Source organism: Oenanthe melanoleuca, chromosome 1 (assembly GCF_029582105.1).
Source record: "Oenanthe melanoleuca isolate GR-GAL-2019-014 chromosome 1, OMel1.0, whole genome shotgun sequence".
Lineage (NCBI taxonomy): Eukaryota > Metazoa > Chordata > Aves > Passeriformes > Muscicapidae > Oenanthe > Oenanthe melanoleuca.
The window spans coordinates 42,874,482-42,898,779 of NC_079333.1; the positions used below are offsets into that span (position 1 = coordinate 42,874,482).

The 24,298-nt window shown below is 37.0% G+C and overlaps 1 protein-coding gene across 13 annotated transcripts in view; it reads left to right on the forward strand.

The window, feature by feature from the left end:
- ZMYM2 (zinc finger MYM-type containing 2) overlaps window positions 1-24,298 on the forward strand; it is an 84,823-nt gene that overhangs the window by 54,845 nt on the left and 5,680 nt on the right. For 12 of the 13 annotated variants that reach the window (XM_056492779.1, XM_056492852.1, XM_056492843.1 and 9 more), the window contains 10 exons: window positions 3,663-3,835; window positions 9,893-10,058; window positions 10,918-10,952; window positions 12,690-12,819; window positions 12,994-13,109; window positions 13,810-13,981; window positions 15,448-15,549; window positions 17,452-17,546; window positions 19,295-19,463; window positions 20,374-20,525. In XM_056492779.1, the coding sequence (XP_056348754.1) occupies window positions 3,663-3,835; window positions 9,893-10,058; window positions 10,918-10,952; window positions 12,690-12,819; window positions 12,994-13,109; window positions 13,810-13,981; window positions 15,448-15,549; window positions 17,452-17,546; window positions 19,295-19,463; window positions 20,374-20,525 (1,310 nt within the window). Of the gene's footprint in view, window positions 1-3,662; window positions 5,915-9,892; window positions 10,059-10,917; window positions 10,953-12,689; window positions 12,820-12,993; window positions 13,110-13,809; window positions 13,982-15,447; window positions 15,550-17,451; window positions 17,547-19,294; window positions 19,464-20,373; window positions 20,526-24,298 lie in introns of those variants that run through there. The other variant, XM_056492886.1, reaches the window with a different exon arrangement.

Genomic DNA, 24,298 nt, shown 5'->3' on the forward strand with positions numbered 1-24,298 from the left:
ATTCAATCCCTGCACTATGATTTCTCCCTGAAGAATTCAGAGACCTTAACTCACTGACTCCAACAGAGTAAGATCATGTTCTTAGTAGCTTACCTGCACCAAGTCTGCAGTCAGTCAGGTGAAGCAGGTGTTCTGCCATGGGCAGCTCTACAGGGCTGAACCTGGCAGTTCTTCGATCTGCCAAGAGAAAGGAAGCTCTCTTAAACCTGGAACTTCCCTGAGGTAAAGGTTTTGAGGAACTGAATGGGTGTTGTTTTGTCAGCAATCCTCTCTTGTATGTGTTCAGATTGTCTTCTCTCTACCATTTATGTGGGAAGCCATAATTCAGGGCTGATAATAGTTAGGGTTTGTGTTGGGTTTTGCATGGAAGCCAGAATTCTAATGGTATAATTGTTACATGCAAGGATATGTTACATTAAGTTAGCTCATACTCACCCACTTGGTTTTTGTTTGCTTTAGATTTTGAGTTGGAGATACTTCTGAAAATGGTCCTTAGTAGTGTTTCTGAGACAGCCAGCTTGTGGGATGGTGTTAGAACTTTAGTAAAGATCATAATTAAGGACTGGTGTAGCTTGAGCCAAATAGCCTGTGCTTATAATTCATTTCAAAGTAAGAGCTGTTTTCTTTCAGAGGCACTTTAAAGCAGTAGAGGTTTCCATCTGACCACACTAACTTGTGGGTCCGGTATTGCAGTGGAAATCTTGAAGAACTTAAGATTTTACTCAGACTTTTCTGTTTAGAATGTTGGAACTGTCTGCTGTCTGTTCCCAAGTCCCCAGGGAGTTAGGCTGAACAACCCTTCAGAATTTTAGTGTTTATGTTGAGTTAGAAAGGTCAGACATTCAGTGTTTTTTGTGTTACTCATCCACAATATGCTTTGAATTAAAGCCCACTTCATGGTCACATCTACATGGCCAGCATGGGTGTTACTATTATGCTGATTGAGGATTTTTCTTGTGCAAGAGAAGACCAAGTTGTTTGAGTTTAAAATTCTGTTTTGCCAAAGGTAAATAACTTTTCCATACAAAGAGTTTTGACTCTTACAGTCGAAGCCATAGCATTGTAAAAAAAGTATATAACCTAGATTGCAGACTACCAAGGGCCCAAGAAAGGCATTTTGGTTTCTCTTTGTTTGAAGTCAAGATCTTGAAGCTAAACCAAATCTTCGTTGGCCCCATAGATGAAGTTACTTATAGCAAACATATAAAAGAGATTCCGATAAATCTGTAGAATTTTGCTTGTGATGTTGCAAAAGAAAGACTTTGTAAAGATTCTCCTTCAGCCATCTTCAGGGTTATAACATTCTACATTCGAAGTTTTATAAAAATGGGGTTTTTTTATCTTCAGTAGAGGCCTCCTTCAGCAAGAAGCTCTGGACTCAGTGATCTATAAAAACGCACCAATGTTTTCCAGGCATTTAGGTCTTAAGGGTTGGAATTTTTTACTTTTTGTTTCCCCTTAATTAATATTCACTGATCATTTTCCATGAATCACAGAGATGTGGGAGATGTCTGACTGCAGAGTAGAAAATTTTTTACGTGATAACTTTTAAAAATAAAACCGCAACATTGTCTTGAACTTTACTTCCTGTAGTTCAGCAGCCAAGAAAAATGTCAATTTTTCCATTCCTTTTTGTAAACTATTTAGCCAGGTGGACACAGGTTGCCTGGTTGGTAGTAGAAAAGTGATGCTAGTCTATAGTTTTGAAAGGGTGATGCAGCATTGTGTGGCTTTTCTAAGAGACAATTGAAGAGAGGGATACATTGTGGTGCTAAGATATCTCTGGAATTTTAAAGAAGTGGAAAGAGTAAGATGCTCCATGCAATAGTGAGAGATACAGCCAGCAGGAAAAAATACTGGCAAGAAATTTGTTTTTTAATTGGTTCTTTTAACTAATAGCTTGCACATACTGTTATCTTTAGGATTGTTGTTTCCTTCAAAGCAATGTATTTAAAGTCCAAATCACTTGCACTGTAAGGATGGTTGCTAGATATGGCACTTTCCATCTGTGCTGGTAATTTTCTTTACTCTGTTGTTAAAGAACCTAAAAGAAAAAGTCGAAAGAACAAACAAGAAAAAACATCCCAACAAATCCACTTTAAACCAAATTACCTATAGTTTCTTATTTGTACAATATTCTATAAATGTGTTGTTTTGACATTACTAGCAAATCCAATTCATTAGCAAAGCTTGTTGCATTCCATGTTAAAGTTCCTCAATAATGTTTTGTTTTTGGAAGATTCAGTCTGCTGCATCTTCCATTTGCATTCTTGTGCTTTTAGTGATTTAAAAATAGTATCTCAGTTTCACACGTATGAATTCTACCCTAATAGACAACAGCAGAAGTCACATAATTGAAATTACTGAATACATTATAATGTTTTTATATTCTATATGGCAGAGGGAGTACAGCACGTGTGTTACATAGTGAGCTTCATAACTTACCAGAAGTACAGAAGTCTGTATCTGTTAGGTTATATATATGCCCTAGCAGAGTGGCCACTTGGAAGGCTTGAGTCCTTGTCCTTGGTGGTACTGTGGTATTTGGTAGATCATAAAAACAGGTGCAGTACCTTAGATTAAAGGTCTTTGTAAATGTTATCTTGTTCCTCCAGAGTTCTGTATAGAGAGTTACTTCATCTTCTCATTCTGTTCTCTCCTGTAAAATTAGGGCAATTACAGATGTATACAATATATGATTTAGGTATCAGCTGAATAGGCACTGGATTTGAGGTCGTTTAAATTCAATAAATTTAAATAGCCTATATAGTAGCTACAGTATTTATCTTTTAATGCATTTTATATGTTAGAATGTCTTTTCTAATTTGCTTGAGGAAGGATCATATTATGGAATAACACAGCTGTCATTAATGCAACCTTGTAATTACGACTACATAGTAAATGAAAAAAACCCAACAAAAAACTCCCCTCCCCCAAAACAAACAAAACCCCCACCAAGAACCAAACCAACACAAAACAACAACCAACCAAAATCAAAATAACCAACATCTCCACCCCACTCCAATGTGGGGAAAAAAAAAATTAATTGCATACAAACTCTTCAGAAATTTCATGTGTAATTTCCTGTCATTGCATAATTCTCACAACTGACCATTGCTTGCTTTATAGTTACATTTTTAAAAGAAATTTCTCAGTTCTTAGGTCATCTTGTATGCATTAGTATTCTTAAATATTGATGAGTTATCTTAAGCAGTTTGTTGTATTAATATAAGTAAAGGTAGTAATAAAATTAAGTTCATCCATGAAGATAGGTATTTCCTTAGTAGAAAGTGTTGGCTGGTTGTCCAGCATTTTGAGAATGTGTAACTGAGCAATGTAACTCCAAGTCAATGCTTTTGCATGGGTCTGTAGTAAAAGAAAATTATGGATTTTTTCCTGACTGTTTATTCAGGGTTTTTAAACAAAGATTCAGCATAGGGTTTTGAAAAAGATGCAGGCACCACAGGAAACCATAGAGTTGTGTAGGGAAGGTATTTGGGTAAAAATGTCATGAAATATAATCTTACTGTGCAATCTGAATTTGTCTGAAGCCCCAGTTGTTGGCTGGTTTTGTATTCATTTAATTTTCAATATTTAACTCTTAACTGTGATATCTTTCTGTAAAAATTACTTTGTTCCTAATGTTTAAAATCTGTTTCCAGGCTGCAAGCTGCTATATAAACAAGACTTTGCAAGACGGTTAGGACTGAGATGTGTTACTTGTAATTACTGCTCACAGCTGTGCAAAAAGGGAGCAACTAAGGAACTTGATGGTGTAGTGAGAGATTTCTGCAGTGAAGAGTGCTGTAAAAAATTTCAGGACTGGTACTACAAGGCAAGTAACTCAGAATTTTTGACGAGAGCTCCACAGTTAAAAAAACCAAAAATGCACATGTGAGGATATCTCGAGGACTGTGCAGCAAATATGGCTTACTTCAGCAAAGCATTTGCTATAGAATAAGCAAATGTATTAATTTCATCATTTGAGTTTTTGTAGATCTTAGAGCAGCGTTTCTATAATCTGATTTAATTAATTCATTTGGCAAGGAAGTCTTGAGTTGCAGAAAACCAAAAAATTACTATGTATATTTGTTACTTTACAGTTCCAATTTTTTCTCAGTTAATACCACATTTTTCTTGTCAAAACTTCTTAAATGTGTGTTCAGAATGTTGAAAACACTGTTAGTAGCAGCTGGATACCTTAGTTCACTGACATCAGCAGAGTTTTGCTTGTTCCTGTTTTTGCCTCCTTTTTTGCCTTTTCCCTTCTCCCACAGTTTGAACTGCAGAGGCTTTGATTGTTCAGTATTTCCCAGTGGAAAGGATGCCAAAGGAAAAAGCAAGACCAAATGGATTTCTAATAAAAGTTTAAATCAAACAGATGGCATCTATTTCTAGTCTCTGGAAGCTTAACTGCCTTGTGAAGCACCTGCAAAGACTTCACAATAAAAGGGTTTTTCCCTTACATTTTTGAAAGGAAAAGATGAAATTGGACTGGGTTTAACCTGCGATTAGTTCCATGGATAAAATATTTGATCTCTGGTGTGAACATCCTGGAAAGCTACACTGATAATTTCAAAACAAGAACTACACTGTGGATGCAATTGCAAAAAAGACAGTACAAAATTCATCATCGTACCAAAACTCTGCACACAGCCTGGAAGGCAGTAAAAAACTTGAAATGTTTGAGGGCTAGATACAAGTCCTGTAATTCAAGACCATCTACCTACCATAAAAGAACTGAATATGAAGACAAATCTGATATTTTGGAATGTCTGGTTCCAGAAATGTTACAGCCAAACATTGTAAATTCTTTATTTTTGAGTAATGTATGTAGGGTCTTGTTAGACATTCCTAGAAGAAAACTTCTGAAGACAACAACATGTTTCTTTTGTCTCACTTGAAAATAATGTGACAAAGCTTGGCTGCAAAGTTCTTAACTGAAATAGTAACTTCATACAATAATATTTAATTTAATCTATCTATATGCCTTAAAACTTGGGGTGTGAGAGAAAATTTATCCCTGTGAAAAAAGTGCCTTCTGGTAAAGAACTTAAATCTTTGCTGTGCTATAGAAATCTTTTGGTGATTCAGCAAAGGATATAGTCTGGAGGTGTCCATACCAAACTATTTTCATGTACCTAAGCTTCTGTGGGAGCTTGTACTGTGATTAAGCTTTGAGAACCACTTGAAAACTCAGGCTTCAGATTATCCTGATTCATGGGATAAGGTAATAACTGGCCCACGAATTCTGCTTAAATGCCGTTGGTACTGTGGTACAGGAAAGTTAGACCTGATGTCATAAAAGGCAATTTAACAGATTTGCTGGTAACTTTTGATACTTTTGATGACATTGAAATGTTAGATACTTCTACTTTTTGAATCTTACACTTGCTAATGGAACTAGTGTTCCATTATGAGGAATTGTTAAGTGTAATTTTTTTCAAGTGCTTCTTAAAGCCTTAATGCAATTGAATTTTGGTTAAAAAACCTTTAGATTTATTACATGGGAAAGACATATAATAGGTTTTGGTAAATTGTGTCTTTTGCTTAAATTCTCTTTTTTTATTTCTTTACACCCTTGCTGGTAACTTCTCCCACTTTATTGAAGTCACTCCAGATAGCTTAGGTTTGGTAGTGCATTGTTAGCTCATATTCTTACCTAGCCAAAATAGACAATGATCAAAACATAGGGAGACAGAATAGATAAGGACCATTCTCTGAATTTGTACTTCAATAGCTGTTTTGTCTGTTGGCTTCTTAAAAGAATAGTTACATATGTATGAGCTTTGTCTCATTTGTGCAATGTTCAGTGTTATTTTGGAGTTTCAATGAATGTATACCTGAAGAGTAGTAATAACTTAGTAATGTTTTAACACCATCATTGTGTTCATTAAACAAGTGTTTGTCTCCATCTTCTTTGTCTACTTTTTTTTATAGATACATCTTTCTCATGTAGTATTATCTGGAAAACATTGTAACCTTTTAAAATAATAAGTGTTGTGGGAGCACTTCCCTGAGTGCCAAAATTCTCTTCTCAGAAAGCCAGAAGAAATTAGTAATAGTAGAAGCACAACAACTTACCTAGAAGTATTAAAAATTCATTAGACTTACCTAGAAAAGAATCCTTGAACCTAAGATGAAGTAGTGAAATGTAAAAGAATAGTTTCAGTTTTGAACATCTGTTGGGGAACAGCTGCAGTTACCAGTTGATGCCAAGTTCTGAGAAAATTTCTGCTCTGTGGGTTCCATGCACCTCTGAGACAAGAAGCAAAATTCTGGGTGTCTTGAGGTTAGCTCCCTAAGTTTTTAGAGCTCCTCCTGTAAACTTGCATGCAATGGTTTGGATGTTGATCCAGAAAATGCCTGGGAAATGTCAATATAAATCTTTAAGTAGCCTGATATTTGATGACAGTTTCCATCATTTGATGGTTTATTAGGGCATTGATATTACCTTGAAAAAGAGTTTAGAGTTCTGAGAACAGCACAGGAATCTGTTTCTTTTAATATACACTGAGAGGCATTGATGACAGTACTACAGCTGAAGTGCACACAGGTCATGCAAGGCTGCAGTGGAGAATCGATTAGACTCAGCATGTGCAGTGATGACTCTTTTCAGTGGAGGTCAGGTGTCTGCAGCAAAGAGTGAGTAGGAGGTGGGGAACTACAGTCTGAGGCAGAGAAAAGTTATTGTGGCTGGTGAGCTCAGCAGCGATTGTCAGCAGTGGTAAAATTTGAAAGTGGAGCCAGCATTAATCAAAATGGTAAAGACAGCAAGACAGCCTTGTGGAGTTTCTCTTGTCAGAGTTGAGCCATTCTCTAGTTATACATATCAACCTCCAGTAAGTACTCTTTCAGAACAGTTGATCTCCTCTCTTAAAATCACTCACTCTCTGGGAACAGCTTTTGCTTCCTATTTACTGCAGTTGAAGCTGGAACAGACAGCTAAGATTAGGTCAAGGTAATAGCAGTCCAAACCATTGGGAGAGCATTAGAAACAGGTGATGGAGGGATTAAAAATGTAAATCAAAGTCCCACATAAAAAAAATTTTATTCATTAACCCAAATTTGGGGTGGACATTAGTGATTTATGCTAATCATCATGCCCATTTGAACTTGCTGAAGTAATAGGAAAAGAAATGCAGCAAAAAGCAGTTGTGAGTGGCAGAAGACGTGTGCAGTACAAGCACAACGACCAGAGATGGCCTTTTTGGAACACAGAGATAAGCAGAGTTAAAGCAGTTTTTTTGGAGATCCAGTTAACTTTTGGGGATTCAGTTAAATTTATAAATCTAGTGTCAGTATCCCAGGTGAAAACAAATGAAAAGGGGAAGGAAGTAAGGAAAAATCATAAAACCATGAAATGTCATTACAATCATTAGTTTCATTTTCAGTTTGATGGTCAGGGAAGTGCGTAAGCAAGCAGCATGAAAATTCAGTGCGTGGAATGGTGAATAACATTGACTATGAGCAGAATTACGGAAATAGTAGAATTTAAGTGTAGTAAATGTAGAGATGAGAAGTGAAGCATCACTAAAAAAGAATCTCAGGTTTCCTGAGGAATAGTAATTTCCATGTGAAAGCAAACCAGCTTTTTTTTTTTTAACCTAAATAATTAATAGAAGCTCAGGCAATGGTACACTTACTCAAAAGCCTAAATGAAAAAGGAAACCAGGAGAGGGGAGAGAACAGTTACAGGAATGAGAGAACCACAGAATAGTTGGGTTGGAAGGGACCTTTAAAAGGCTGCCTTGTCCCAACGCCTCTGCAATGAGCAGAGACTTTTTCAATGAGATCAGGTTGCTTGGAGTCCCATCCAACCTGACCTTAAAAGTTTCCCTATCTATAACCTCTCTGGGCAACATGTTCCAGTGTTTCACCCTCATTCTAAAAAACTTCTTTCTTCTATCTAATCTAAGTTGACCTTTCTTATATCTAATCTAAGTTGACCTTCCAATTTAAAACCATTTCTCCTTGTCCTATCACAACAGGCCCTGCTGTAGGAAGGCTGTAGTTGCTGGATTTGACAAGATTTGACCCCTTTTTCTTTCTTTGAAGGAGAGAAAAGTGAGCAGAAAGTGGTGCTTTGATAGTCAAGCAGCGTGCAGCAGGTCAGAATAGATGAGCTTTTCTGTACGTGAGTCAGCTGTCATTCTTAATCAGTGTTAGGTGGGTTTGAGATTTAAATTTAGAGTGAATTATACTTTTCTGTTTTTTCTACTGGTATTTCAGTCTTTTGGTGGCTTTGGAAGTTGCATTTGCCTTAAAGGTGTGAATTCACAGCTTTCCTGAACTGATTAAATCTACACTATTTTGGCAGCGCTCTATATTTTATCTTCTTCCCCACTCCCTTCTAAGAATACAACTTACTTGCTCTTTTGTCCCACTGAGGTGATCTGCAAAAGGAACTGTGGATCAGCATCAGTGACAAGTATAACAAAAATTGAGGGAGGATGGGGATAATGCAGTGCTGTAAGGCCTCTGACCTTGTGTGCCCTACAGGTGCATAGGCACTGCTGCTGCTACATGCACAGAGGAGAGGGAAGAGAAATCCCTGCTCTTCCAGGGCCACCTGGTGCTCAGTGTGAGGTGATCTTGAAGCTGCATCTTTAATTGCTCCCAATTTAAAGCTGTTTATACAGTTAGAAACAAGTCTATGTATCATCTTTAAGTACTTGAAAATTACAACTGAGAGCTTAATTTTTTTACACTGGCAGAGAATGGTGCCACAAAGAAACTAAACATTAATTTTTAAAAATATTTGAACTGATTGGCCTGCTCATACTTTTTTGGAGTCACAAAAACTACAGTTGGACTTTGTTTTGTTTTGTTTTGGTTTGTTTTTTTAAGCCATCAGAGCCTTGTGCCTAACTGCAATGTTGTGTATGGTTTTATGTATTAATGTTTTATGTTGCATATATTATAACTTCCCTCTTCCTCTCCTGGCTATATTATAAGGTTGACTTACTTTGGATTCCTGAGCATCTTTAAAGTTTTTAATTTTTTAAGGTCTGCTTTAGGATGGAGTTTGCAAACAATATTCAGGCTAGTTGTAGCGCAAACAGTTTTTTGCTTACTTGAAGATGTGAAATTGAGGCTAATAATTATATAATAATAATTATATAATAATAATAATCTGTTCAGATAATAATTTATAGCATGGCAGATAAAATGCTGTAGAATCTATTTTGGAGAAAAACATTGTCTGTCTTAGTGATGCCTCATGAAAATAACTTGCAGGTTCATGGAAGATACATTATTTAAATGTTTGAGTTTCCAAGTTACATACTAACTAAATTGAGAGAAGTTGTGGTTTATAAATCATAGAGAAAATTGGATGAACTAAAGAATTGGAATATAAAATTGTTGCTAAACAACTATAATAATGTAAATATAATAAGTATTTACGCTGATTTGATACCTAGAGAAGTGATTATTTTGGTGACATTTTAAAACTTTTGATTCTTTTATAAAACAAACAAAAAAAAAAGCCTGCCAGATCTTGGAAGTAGAAAAATGCCTTGTGTTTGTCCTTAGTTCAATAGAGTCATTAAGGAGCCTAACGCTCTCTGCTCTTGTTTTGCAGAATGCTTCAATGAAATTAATTAAAATTGATGCACAAAATTCTGTTTTTGATGACTGTTTAGAATTGAGCTTTTTTTTTTCTTTTTTTTTAAATAGTGGCAGATTAATAAAAGAAAGCAGATTTATTCTGGGTGCTAACCCCCAGCCAACAATTGAAAAAGAAGGTAGCTTAACTATTGTACATGAGTGAGACTTAACTGTATAGTACTGAATCCTCAGTACTTTTAAAAATGTAGCCTTGTGAAATGTAGAGATAATTTTTTCCCAAGGCCTGTTTAAAAATGTGAAAATCTTCCTTTGCATTAAGGCTGTACGGTGTGACTGTTGTAAGTCTCAAGGAGCCCTGAAAGAGAAGGTGCAGTGGCGCGGCGAGATGAAGCATTTCTGCGATCAGCACTGCTTGCTCCGCTTCTACTGTCAACAGAACGAGCCCAACCTGGCCACCCAGAAAGGACCTGAGAACCTGCACTATGGTATGTGCTGCTCCAGGCCTGGCAAGTGTCAGGCCACATGCTTCCTTAAAATGAAAAATTGAAAGCTGCATGAATTATTTATTTGTCGTAATAAACTGCGTTAGAGATGATCCTTTTCTGTGTTGTCATCAGGGGCAGCATTGAGCTGTTCTGCGCTAAGTGTAATTTTAGTGCTGTATCATCATGGGAACAGAAAATGTTTTCCTCTTTCATTGTGATCCAGTTTGTCATTACTTGCTCTGTGGAAACACTTCTCAAAATGCCTTTTGGTCAGAAAGAACAGATGCACTGTGAACAAAAAAAAGAAATACATTAAATAGAATTAAAGAAAATAACTGAAATGGAAATGAGTATACAATGAAAGCATCTAAATAAGAGGAATACATTGCTTTTTTTTTTTTTTTTTGGTCCTTTCTGTTGGCAGTAGGTACTGTGTAAATTTGCTGATGAGCACTGAATAGGTTTGTGTGGTTTAAATGGCAAGTCAAGCAAAGTTCAAATAAACCAGCTTTTAAGTTAATGCAATTATAGCAACTCGGCTTCTTTGTATAGCCATTTGCTTACCTGAACATTTTGGTGTTTACTTTTCTGAAAGAGGCTGTATTCACATCTGGCTAGAGCATTGATTTATCATTTGCCTTTGTTTAAGGCTCAATACTAGAGTATTGAAGGAGATCAGTAGGGAGATGTCATGAAGGAAAAGCCTTGTGTGCAGTTCTCACTGCAGTATGGTACTAATGAGTTGTCTTGATTTAATGTTATATTGATGACAAGTGTTATATTGAGTGGCTTACTGAAATTTGCTTTGATTTTGAAAAAAGGAAAAAAAAATTCTAAAAATGTTTCCTTGTACTTTTAGATCAGGGCTGTCAAACCCCCCGGACAAAAATAACAGTAAGTACATATATTTAACACTCTCTATGTCTCTAACTCTGTGTGTGTCTCTCTCTATATATACACATGCAAAACATAATTAGATGTACTTGAAATGCAAGATCATTGTGAATTAGAGGGATGCTATTAAAAACCAAAAATTAGTATATTTGAATGATTCTAAGCTAAATTTAATGAAGCTTTTTGTCTGTTTCACATCTGTAGGTGAAACAAAAATTTCAGATAGTCATACTTTCTTTTCAATGTCTAATGGGAAACTAAATCATCAACCATGTGTTTTACATCTATAGTGCATATAAATGTTGCTTGAAAGTTAATCAACAAACTTATTCACATGTTTAGACTGAATAGGTGTATTTATTGAGTATAGAAAGGGAAGAGAATTTCACTGTTGGAATATTAAGGTGGTAGCTCAGCTTTAAAAAGCTGAAAATAAATCTTCAGTTCTTAAATTTTGTCCTTCCCAAGAGTAGAATTCTCAAGTGTTCAAGGTCTGACTTTGCTGCAGAGTAGGGAAGCATACCCTCTTGCAGAATTGCTGTCTGGAAGGCTGGGGATCATCAGTGGAGCAGCAGCCTTCATTCTGACTTTCAGTTTTTCTCAGCTTGTCAAAAATACTACTGTTGATATTGTTTTCGGTTAGCTTAGTGTATTTTGTTTGAAACTTAGTTTTGTTTTGGTCTGTTTGTCACATGGAAGGTCTGAGAGACTTGCCTTTTAAATGCAAATAGGCATTAAAGATAAGTCTTAGATTTAGGTAAAGGTTTTTGATGACAATATAAATATATGTATGGAAAACACAGAAAATTGCTTAGGTAACTAGAGATACCAGACAAGCTAAGCTGTCATGTTAAAAAATTTTAGTATTTTATGTTTAATGATGTTAATTCAGTCCATAAATTTTTAAAGGTTGTGTCAAAGCTATGTTTGATACAGTATTTTTTAATATATCTTAGGGAGTGTACACCTGATAGAGCTGTTCTTGGGACTGGGCTTTCCTTCCATGTCTAAAAGGACATATGGGGCTAGTCTTCCTACATATGACCAAATAGAACTGAGTGTTTGTTTCTCAAATCAGGTTCTAAAAGAAGTTCTTGGGTACAAAAACGATGTCTGGAGCAAGAGGGTTTTTTATCTCTTGACTGTAAGGATGCAGTTTGAACATTGTGGGATGTTCCCAGGTATTTGTTGTCACTGTTGTAGAGCCAGAAGGGGGAGCTGGAAGTTCATACTTTAGGTAATAAAAAGGTTTAGAGCATTTTTATTCAGCAATACCTTTTTTTTAAAAAAGTATAAAGTGATCTTTGGAGTATGGCATAATTCAAGAAGGTTAGGTCTTGAGCCTAAAATTTGTTAGTGCTGCTCATAATATATCTTTTTACAGCTAAAATTATTGTTTTATGTTACAAAATTGCTTAAATGGTGCTTTCACTTAAATGAGCACATAAAAAAATCTGTAGAGTACCTTCAATTAAAAATAAATAAATGAAAAAAAGGAACATGAGCCAGAAGTGTTATCTCTCCTGTTATGATCCTGACAGTGGCAGCTCAATACTAGGAATGTAGAATAGCTTACATTTATAGAATAGTAGTTGGTGCTGTCATGTTGTGCTTCGATGAGCTTCCTCTTCAGTATCTCATTTATGAAAAGTATCAGCTGATGATACATTAAGTCAAGGACTTTGTGTTGGAATCAGTGTGGTGCAGCAGCACTTTCTCTTATTTGCTTGTCTGCAGGGCTCAGCTCCACCACCTTCTCCAACACCTAACAGAGAAATGAAGAACAAGGCAGTTCTTTGCAAGCCTTTGACAATGACGAAAGCCACGTACTGTAAACCTCATATGCAGACAAAATCTTGTCAGACAGGTAACTCCTGAACTGTGCCAGAACTAATTTCCTCATTGCAGTTTTTTCTTAAATATTACTGTATTTTAACATACTGCAAATATTCTGATTTTTTTTTTTTTTTTACTAAATGCCAGGTGTAAAATATGTTTAAATACCTGGCAGTATTTGCTTTTTTCCTTTTTCTTTTAATAGAAGATGAGTGGAAAAAAGAGTATGTCCCAGTGCCTATTCCTGTACCAGTCTACGTTCCGGTGCCTATGAACATGTATAGTCAAAATGTTCCTGTCCCTACCACGGTTCCTGTTCCTGTAAGTGAGACTTAACTTCATTTTAACATTGGCATTCATTCACATGCATGTGTGGGACCGTCTTGTGTTGCTGGTTGTCCTCCCTGTGGTCATTCTAAAGGATTGCAGCACTATTTATTGAAAAAGCATTAAAATCTGACAGTGGTACTTGATTCCCTGATTGTTCTTTAGGACCTATCTGCCATCTTCCAGTGTGAAAATCTTGTGCCAGTGAGCTTTTTAGGAACCGTTCTGAGTGATACTTCTTCTTTTCCTGAATATGCTGAATAAGCCTTTAACAGCAAGATTTGTTCTTGTAGTAAGGAAGCTGAAAAGGTTGTGTTGTGAAAGGATGTCAGAGTGGGATAAACAGCAGGAAAAAACAAACCACTAAAACAAGATGCTGATTTGTCCAAACTGTTAGTCTGAGGTTAAAATCAGACAGGTTTGAAGTTCCAAAGACCCTTCTGTTCTTTCCTTGACCAGCTATATTTTTTTTTTTTTGTTCCCTGTGTCCTTTCCATCTTTCCCTTCTGTCCATAGCTCCTTCATATTGGGTTTCTAACCTGTCAGCATTTTCTGTAAGGTCACACTAGAGTGACTCATTTATAATCTGTATCAACTCTGTCTTTCAGAAGAGTATAGAATTTTTTTTGGTTGTTGGTTGCTTTGTTATGGCATTTTTTCTTTTCTTATTGTCTCTGCCTCCCTGTCTTCACAGGTGCCAGTTCCAGTTTTTTTGCCCACTGCTCTGGATAGCACTGAGAAAATCCTTGCAGCAATAGAAGAGCTGAGGGGAAAAGTGCCCTCAGATCCTCTGGAAGCTGAGCTACTGAACTTGTCAGGGGTGGTACCTGAACATGTTGGAAAAGCTGAAGCTTCTGATGTGGCCAGTGAGTTTCTTGATAAGATTTTGACTGTTTGGAGTGCTGGGGGATGTCTGTAACAAGAAGGATTTGGTTTGGTTTTTTATTTTAGGGAAAGTTTTAGCACAACAGTGCTCATTGAGGTCTTACATTAAGTTGCATTGTACTTTAAGGTCAGATGGCAACTAAGTACCACTTGCCACTTGCTCGCTCCCCTCAAGCCTGGTGGGGAAGAGACTTGGGAAAAAAAGTAATCCTTGTGAAGAACAGATTAATAATTGAAACAAAATAAAATATAATACTAACTATACCAGTAAATACAATAAAAGAGGGGAGAGAGAGGAGTAAACCACAAGAAAACTAAGTGATGCACCATACAGGTGCTCACCACCCGCTTATGCATGCCCAGCCTGTTCCTGAGCAGCAATTGGTGGTTCCCAGTTATATACTGAGCACTGTGTGGTGTGGGATACCCCTTTGGACTCTTCAGCTCATCTGTTCTAGACATGCTCCCTCTCAGCTTCTTGTGCACTCTGGCAAAGCATGGGAAACTGAAAAGCCCGTGATTTAGAGTAAGCACTACTGGGCAACAACCAACACATTATTCTCGTAATAAAAATTTATATCTGAAGATCAAAAAGTCCCACATACTTTGTAGTTTTAGTTTCTCAGTGTCCATGTCTCTCTGTTCTTTTTTCCTGACTCTGCTTGCCCAGATCTTCAAGTCCCTTCTGTATCTTTCCAGGAAAATTTGCCTTCACTCACATGAAATTTTGATGGTTTTTTCCAAGCTCTTTCAACAGATTTCTGAAAGGTTGTTGACAAATTGCATAAACTTATACTTTGTGCCTTGTTACATAGGAGGCCAGTGGAGTTGCAGTCCCAGGAGACTTACTGTATTCCAATCTATTGCCATTCTTCTACTAAAACTGCACATTTCTGGTAGCTCTGCAAGGTTGTCATTGCTCTCTTTTGTGAAGTATAGCTGGCTAAATAAGCAGATGTATAGGATCAGAGCTTGCTCACTTGCAGAGGACTGAATTTGAAGCAATCAGTGTTTGCCAGAAGCTGGAGAGAGTTCAAGCTTTATTTCTCCCTGCCTGAATGCCTTATTTGAGAAAGAGATCCTCAAAAAGCAGACTTGAAAGTCTGTCTGTTGCAACAGGATCAGATAGGAAAATAGATAAGTTTGTCAAGATTGTTTGAGTTCTGGGATTGGTTTATATGATCCAGATTCACCAGTATTTGATTTTCTGTATGTATGCTTTGCTGACTCACCTTCATGGAGAAGAACAATGGACTAGTACGTATCTCTTACATTTGAAGGGTTGGAGAAGTTAATCTGAGATCCCAAGAACAAGAAAATATAAGATGGTAATGAGCAGGACAATCGATTTTAGAACAAATCAGCTTCTAAAATTGTGGATCTGCACCGTTTGGCTAATCCATGTGTTGCTTAAAATAATGAGATTTTTTCCTTTTCTTTTAAACAGGTGTGATAGTTGACTCAAATCTCCTAAACTCAGAGTCACGGACAAGCCTGCCTGATATTCCATATGAGCCAGACCTTGATATTGAAATAGACTTTCCAAGAGGTAATTCTTCTGTGATTTTAATAAATATTGTGACACTGTGGGCAGCCATTGTACCTTGTTTAATCATCCTTTCAGAGGTGCTTTATTTGATTGCAGGATCTGTTGACTGACTGTTATGTAAAACTTTGCCATGCCTTTGTAAGATGGGGGACTTCTGAATTAGTTCTTCCATCCTTCTAAATACAGTATTTGAAACAATTCAGAGAAAAGGGGAAGTTAACCATTAACAAAGAATTTGGCTGCATCATTGTTTTGAACATGGATATAGGAAAGTTATTGTGAAGGCTCAAGGACTCAGATGGCATGTGTCTTGGAAAACATAATGAATGCATTCTTCAGTAGCAGGTATTTTCATGGTTTAGAGAAGAAATTCCTAAAGGGTCAACTTCCCACTCAAGTTTGTTAGAAAATTGCAAGTTGGCATGCTACACACCACTTGTGTTATCTTTAATATCTTGGTAATGTCTGTATCTGCATTTGAAACGGTAGTGTAATTTGAATTAGCAGGAAAAAGATCACTGCTTTGAGATCTTTCTTGAAAGAAGCTCTTGATGCTATATAGTACAATTTCTACCACTCTACAGAATGCAGGGAACAGTGTCCATTTCCTTACACCATACCCAAGATCCAAGAAGCTTCTGGTTGTACTGTCCCTCTTCCATAGCTCCTCTTGGACACATGACTCTCATACCTCACCTGTAGGAACTGACAGGCTCCCTTTGTGCTGTGTTGTAGATATCTGCAGTAGCTGCTCAGTTTGCTCTAGTTTGAAGAGAAAGCCTGAGGGTTAGTCTGATCTTAGTCTTGGGAAGTTTACTAGTCAGATACATACTGGGTTTTTAACCCTCTTTTTAAGTGAGGCCAAGTACATGAGAAAGAAAAACGATAGAAGAAAAGAAATAAGTAAGTTAGAATAGTAAGTAGCAGCAGTCTGTAAGAGGCATTGATTACATGAGTGTTTCTGAGATAAAATTCTTTGTGGTATCAGGACTGCTTTTAAGTCTGGGGCAGAGTTCTGAAATCTGTGCATGTAAGTGCTATTTCATCAGCACCAGCTGGAAAGTTGTCATGAGAAATAAGGTGGTGAAACAGATTATCAGAAGAGCATTCAGTTTTGAGTGAAAACATTCTTTAATGGGTAAATGAGGGATGATCCATCTTCAATAAAGTAAATAAAGGTGGAACCTGCAACATTCAGTCCATTCATATGTTGTGTCATTCCTCAACATCACCTGAAATAGAGTCCTCAGTCGTACCTCTGAAATGTTAAATAAACAATATTTTGATGTATTGCTGTACATCTGCTTACCAAACTTAACTGTAATATTCATCATGAGCTAGACCTCCACCACTTGTATAAATATAGATTAAACCCAGTTTCTCTGAAGGAGTTTGCTTTCTGATTCTTAATGTTTTTAGCCAAGTGTAATGTGCTACAAGATATAACAAAACACAAATATAAATAATCTAAATACATGAACAAAACTGCATGTACTAAGTTATTTTGTATTTTTTCCAGTCATAGCTGCTTATTCTCACCATACCTAAAAATTTTTGATAGCAAAGACAGCCTGGGCAGAAAACATTATGTAAGAATCTATAGTAAGAAATTCTGCTGTAGCAACTTAAAGATAAGACTTGAAATTTTTAGCATTGTGTCCACTGAAACTTACTTAGAAATAAACTATTTGACAGCTTTGTCTTACAATTTGACAGCTTTGTCTTAGCTTGAATATAAAAATAGGTTTGTTCCCTCTTAGCAAAGTCCAGTGTTTGATTGTGTTTATTTGTGTGCCTTTGTGGACACCTTATGTTAAGGTACACCAATATAGTTAATTTTTTTTCCAAGGCACTGTTATTTAATAAATGTTTAGAAATAAGTTTCTGCTTATGTATTTTCAGCAACTGAGGAGCTTGATACAGAAAATGAGTTTTTATTACCTCCTGTTTTTGGGGAAGAATATGAGGAACAGCCAAGGCCTCGGTCCAAAAAGAAGGTAATTTTTTCATGCTATTAAAAATACCAAGAAAAGCACAAAAATTATGTAGGGAAAAAAACCTGGTTTTTTTTTTTTTTGTTTTGTTTTTGTTTTGTTTTGTTTTGTTTTTGTTTTTGTTTTTGTTTTTTTTTGGTTTTTGTTTTTGTCCTGATTTACAGCATGTTACTGTCTACTCATACCTAATATCCTATCTTTATGATATAAATTGATACACTTCAAGTAATAAACTTATTTCAGTTGCAGATAACTGTTGAATTTGATAATGGATGTGTGATTTGTAAATTCTGGTCCTGTTTTTGCTTCACAGTGGCAGAACTGTTCATGTAATGTGCCAATGCGTATATACCTCCTATATTCTTAGCAATGCTATTTTACCTTCTACTTTGAACAAAGATGTCTTGTCTAAATTTTATAAGAAGATGGAAAAATATTGGCATTACCATGGTTTATAATGGGAGCCATAACATTTCCTTCATAGGGAGTTTAAAAAAATTTTTTATTTGCTTGTAATTTTCCACGATTTTATTTTTAGTCAATCTCAGTTTAGACGTTGGATACAAATTACCCAGTCTTTTAATTTCAAAGGACACTACCAATAAATAGTTTCCTTTGCCTGGCACAAAGCTGAAATGGTTTTGTTCCGGTAACTGCAGTAGATACTGCAGCTTTTAAAAAACCAGCTCTCTTGGTTTGAAGGACAGGTGTCTGCCAATAAATGCTGAAGCTTTTCTTTGAAATGGAGAATGTAAACTCCTATTCTCTAAATTATTATAATTTTGAAATTAAGAGATTTTTAGGCAAAGATATGGAAATTAGAAATAACAGTTCTTTACTAGGAAAATTAAAATAGAAATACAGTATTACAAAGAACAATCACAAAACACTGACAGAGTCAGAATACAGCCTGGCACCCTGTCAGTCAGGGTGTTGGTAGCAGTCCCATTAAATGGTGGCTGCATCCTCCTGCAGTGGCAGATGTGGTTCAGCTGATGCAGTGGTTTTGTAGAAGAGTGCAGGATTTTTTTGAAGGTTTAGGGATGATGTGGAAAGGTTTGGCTTTTCTTCGGAATTCAGTGGAAAGAAGGTAACTTGCTGTCTAAAATTTCAGGTTTTATTTAGGTAGGAAAAGCTGGACTTTTTTTTTTGGCTGGAGCATTTTTTAATAGGATGATGTAATTTTATTAATTATACAGTGAGACTTAATGGTTCATCAGCAGATGATATCTTCCTGGAAGGAGGATGGGTTGTGGAAAAGATAAAGATCATTGCCCCATCTTGTCTTAAAAATGGCCCATTAGCAGATAATATGTGCCACAGAGATAAGGGTCACTGCCCCACCTGGCTTTAACAGATGGTGATAAGACTACACATTTTTGGCCACATCTTGTATTGCAACTTAGCAACCCAGCCAACTTCTAGTAAAATTTCCTAATAATAAATGAGTCTTTCTAGTATCAAATCTGGAATCTAAGTTTTCACTATTATGCACATAGCCATGCTGGGCATGCTTTAATCTGGAAAGATTTCAGTGCTGGTTTTTCCATTGGTGGGTTCATTTGAGCCTACAAGTCGAGCCCATGACTCAGATTTATTGCATCTTTAGCTCTCTGTGCATTAACAGGATGAAATTCTGGGAGTGCACTGAGGTTCAGCGTGCACTTCAGCCCACAGCTGGCTGTGCCAGATGCTGTGTCCCACCAGCAGGGTGAACCTCTGTTAACCTCTGTGTTGCCATCCCCTGGCAGGGTGTGAAGAGGAAAGCAGTGTCAGAGTACCAGTCTCACGATGACAGCTCTGAGAACTCCGAGTGCAGCTTTCCATTCAAGTACGCCTACGGGGTAAATGCCTGGAAGCACTGGGTAAAGTCGCGCTGTTTAGACGAGGAGCTGCCCGAGTTAGAGGAGCTGAAATCAAGTAAGTAGTTCTAAAAATCTGGCATCCAGATTCTGACCTGGTAGGGAAAATTGCCATACTTGTGTGATTCTCAGATGAACTTTTTGATAGAATTTTTCTCATGTCCTTAATGTTCCCAGCATGACTGAGATTATTTTACCACAGAATCGCCAAACTTTTTCTAGTTTTTCCTATTTGGTTCAAAATGCTGGGTCTCACATTTCTCAGTAAACCTAGGACAGCACCTTCTTGGCTATTCTGATTTCTGTGACCATTTTGATTTTTTGTTTGCATCCTATTTTTCTTCATATGCTAACTCACTTTAGAGTTCACACCATTTCTGGGCTTCTAAATGGCAAGGGAGAGGCATCCTCCTACTCTTTGTCCTGTAAGGAGATCTTCCTCTGAGGCTGGCATGACCTGGCTGTGGAGCTCTGGTGCAAGGTGGCCTTCAATCCCCTGGAGTGGTGCTGCTCTTCCTGCAGCTTTCCTCTCTGTACACATTTGTACTGTGAGGGAAAAGGGGAATTGCTGCTACTCCTGCTGTTCTTCAGCTCCCATGTGCATCTCAGCACCCTTGTGTAGTGCTCTTGGATCTTTGGAAATTGCTGTTTCCCCTGAAGGTGCCCCTCTACACTACTGGCTTCACTTCAGCTTTGTGGGCTGTCTCTGTGTCATCCTGAGCTGTGCATGTCAGTACCTTTGTTAGCAGGTGTTACTGTATTTGGTTAACTAGACTTTACTGTGGGAGCCTTGATTGTTTTAATATAGACCTAGCATTTTAACTGCTTAGTACATTCTAGTCTCATTCATTGGTTAATGGAGAGGACATCAAGCAAGTTTCTCAGTTTCCAGTCCAAAAATACCCCATACCATCCTCACTGTGTGACAATTCTGTTGTATAATGTAGCATTTCTTCTTTATTTTACAGTAAAGTCTGTGAAATTAAAGGAAGATCTATTATCACATACTTCAGCTGAGTTAAACTATGGGTTGACACATTTTGTCAATGAAATTCGAAGGCCTAATGGAGAGAACTATGCACCTGACAGCATCTATTATCTGTGTCTTGGAATTCAGGAGGTTAGTAGAGGCTGTAGAGATGGGCAATGGAGCTGATATGACTGTAACCCATTTCAGTAGAAGAGTGGAGGTAACATGGATTTACTGGCTAGGAGCTACCCTTAAAACATGGCTCTGATCAGGCTGCTGTGTAATCACATTGTAGAAAGCTGTCTGTGTAGGAAATGAGTTTGCAGACCCATCCTGAAAACTCAAGCACAAATTGGTATAATATAATAATTTTAAGCTTCTTGCTGTATTAAAGCAAGTAATTAACCCAGTCAAAAACTGCATAGTCTTTTCAAATGCTATGTTTCATTTTGTTTGCTAAAGATGTCCAGTGTAAAAACAGAATGAAACAAGGCATGGTCTGTAAGAGTTTTACTAATTCACTTCTTTAGCATATAGAGGAAACAACCTAAATTAAATGTCTTTTGGGGAGGGTCTAATTTACTGATTATTGCAACTGTGGGTAGGCAGGATAGAGTGCAGGAAACTGTGCTATATTGACTGTCTTACCCACAATAAGATAGGAGGGAGTCAGGTTAGATGTAATGTATGTGAAGGCAATAACCTATCACTAGATAATTAGAGCAGCTGTTCCACAGCTTATCTTTTAAGCAGGGAGGGTTGTCTTAATTTTTGCTACATAAGGCAAAACATAGGTAAAATAAGCAGTTCAGAGCTGAGAGCATAGAAAATTTCATTCAAGTTAAAAGGCAATAAAATATGTGTATGATGTGGAAAGCAAGCTGCTCACAGGGTTTGCAGTTCTACTTAAACTGTTCAGTACTTGAGGCAGATGACTTGAATCGAGGAACAAATTTTTAAACTGAAATATTTTAAAAATAAATAGTAAAATAATAATTTTCCTGTGTTGCAAGTATGCTCATTGTTGAAACTTGAGAGAAACAAACATTGATTTTAGTCAGTGGCTTTTTAGTCAATATTGCTACAAGGTGTGTTTCAACTTCAGGTAGCTTTCTGCTTCTGCACTTGCATGATACACTGTCTCTCTGTAACTTTCTGTTGAATTGAAAATACTCATGTTAAGCAGATAAACAGTGCACAGAGGGAAGTGTGTGTTTATAAAATGGAACTCAAATTTTTTTTAATCTTTCTCTTTATACCTTTGACATTGTCTATGTTGTCAGTCATGAAAGCTAGTTATGTATAAAACATCTTTTTTTCAGCTCTTCAGCATCATAGTTTGTGTGGCACAATTATCATTAGGCCTAATACACATACACAATGAAGGAAGATTAGTAGAGTGTGGTCGTTTTACTGCAATTTTACTGCTTATACTTGGTGTCCAGTATTTAATTCATGCAATGTGAGCAGCCCTGATTTGTTGGCCAGACTGGTAGGAAGATGAGCTGTGTTCTCATGAGTTTGCATTTCATAAAGGCAGACAACAAGTGAGGGACAGAAACATGAACTGTGTAGGGCTGCAGCCATCATCTGTGTGCTAATGGCAAATATTTGGAGGTATACCGCCCTTCTGAAGAAACATGTTTAAGTAGGCTAGTGGTACACTAAATGCAGTGTTCACAATGTACAATAAAACTCCATTCCCTTCTAGAATTTTCTTAGTCCTTTCCATCTGACAACCCCAACCCTGAAACAGAATAAATTGTCTGCTGCTGCATTAAAAGGTATTGGTTTTGTTGAACTTGGAAGAGGATCAGAGGAGATTAAAATATGTCATTTAAGGATACAGTTGGGCCAAAGATCATTAATATTTTGCTATCTTAGAGTAAGTTTCTCTTCAAAGGAAGAAAATGTGAGAGGCTAGTAAAAAAGTACATTCCCCTTCCACGAGCATTACTGAACTCATTGTAGCTAAATGCACACTCATGAATAGAATATGGTTTGAGCCCAGGATTCTTCAAGTGCTAAATTGCTTTTCTGGTTTGTTTTGTTTTGTTTTGTTTTGTTTTAATTTTGTACAATAACTTTTTCCAAAAGAAAGACTGTAGAATCTGTTTCAGGAAGCCTGTCCCTTACTCAGATGGTGCAGTTTCTCACATCAGGTTCATTTGCAGCTAAAATTGTTCTGCTTTCAGACAGAAATGGTTCAATAATGGTTTTGATAACTCTGAAGTAGTGATCCTGAAGAATATCACACTTAGAAATAAAAGCTGCTGCATGGTTGGGCAGGCATCTAGTGGAGAGGATTCATCTAGAAGGTGTTAGCCTGCAGTGCTCCTTTGTTACAACATGGCCTTCATTCTTTGTCCCTAATTGGGACTATTGGGATTTGGTTTTTTTCTTGTTTTTTGTATGTCTGGTAATGGGGTTGTTAGAGCAGGCTAGTAGAGTTTGGCAGACGTTTGTCTGAAGGTCAGACCAGCAAAATCACTTTGGGCAGCAATTCAGGCTGTTCTTCTGTGGGATCCAGGGGCACATCCAGTTCCTTCCTGTGTGCTGCAGTTACAGTAGAGCTCACCTCAGGTGGGAATGGCTTGTGCTCCTCCTGCCCCTGTAGGGTTTGTAGAGCAGCAGAGCATGTATTGTGGTTTGGGAATGGAGGTTTGCAGGTTTGGGTGATAGGTTGAGTTTGCCCTGCCACACAATGTCATCCTTCCATATAGGCTCTGCGGTGCTGGTGGTCCAGGGAGCTTCAGACTTCTGCTGGGGATGCCAGGGTTTAGTCAACACTTACTCTGAATCAGGAGAAAAGAGTATTTTTAGTTGAGTTCTCACAGCCTTGTGTGAAGATTGGTTTTGAACCAGTTTTCAGTATTAATTTCCACTGCCAGCATTCAGTGTGAGCATTTAATGAGAACCAGAGAAAAACACATGGTGGAAAAATGTGCCAGGGAATGGAGGGGTAAACACCATGAAGCTTATAGTAAGCTGTATTATCTGGCTTAGAACTGCTTTATAAAATCAAAACTGGTGTATGTAGGAACAAGCACATGTGGGGGGATATTGTGCTTTGAGGAATTAGTTAAACTTATCATTTGTAATTATTTAAATGAAAATGTTGAAAAGCTGTAGGAAGTGTATTAATTCATTTTCCCTTATTATAAAATTAAGTGCAAAATAAAGAAGCCAGGATGTACTGAACCGTGATCACCTATTTTAAATAAGTGTTGTGTTTAATGTGATTTCAAGCATAGGTACAGAAATAGATACCATTTCCAGGAGCAAATGTGGTTTTTGTCTGTCACTTTTATTGTATTCACTAACAGGCATGTTCTTGCAAAGATAACCCCAAAGTGGAAAATTTAAGAAGCCAGTCCTTCCTTTCTTAGAAATGTCTCCAAAGAGGATGTCAAATAGTAATCCTCAGCCATTAATTCTTGGTAAAGGTTCAGAAGAATTTCTGTCTGTAAGGTCAAGAGGGATAAGATTGTAGAATGGGCCAGCACCTTGCACGATCCTATCATCCTTCTTGCACTGGTGTATATTATTACCACAAATATATGGGTGGGGGTTTTTTTTCCCACTTTTGTATTGAAGATGGTTTTGTCACTGTACAGAGTTCACATTTAAAAGGGCAGACTCTTAATAAATATTGATTGGTTTTGGGGTTTTGTTTTTTGAAGGCCTGGGTGGAAGAAAAAGATAAATTAGTTGTCTGTGTTTTTTTTTTTTGTTTGTTTGTTTTCTTTTAATGACTCCCCATTCAGTGATACAGTGTTGCACACAGGAAATCTTAGAGAAGAATGTTAGTTGTAATTAAATTGTGATTCATATCCAGTTAGAAATTTACAACATACAATTATATTGGAAGTAATTGTTACCTGTTAGATATTGGAATAGTGGCATAGCTTTATTTTTAGATA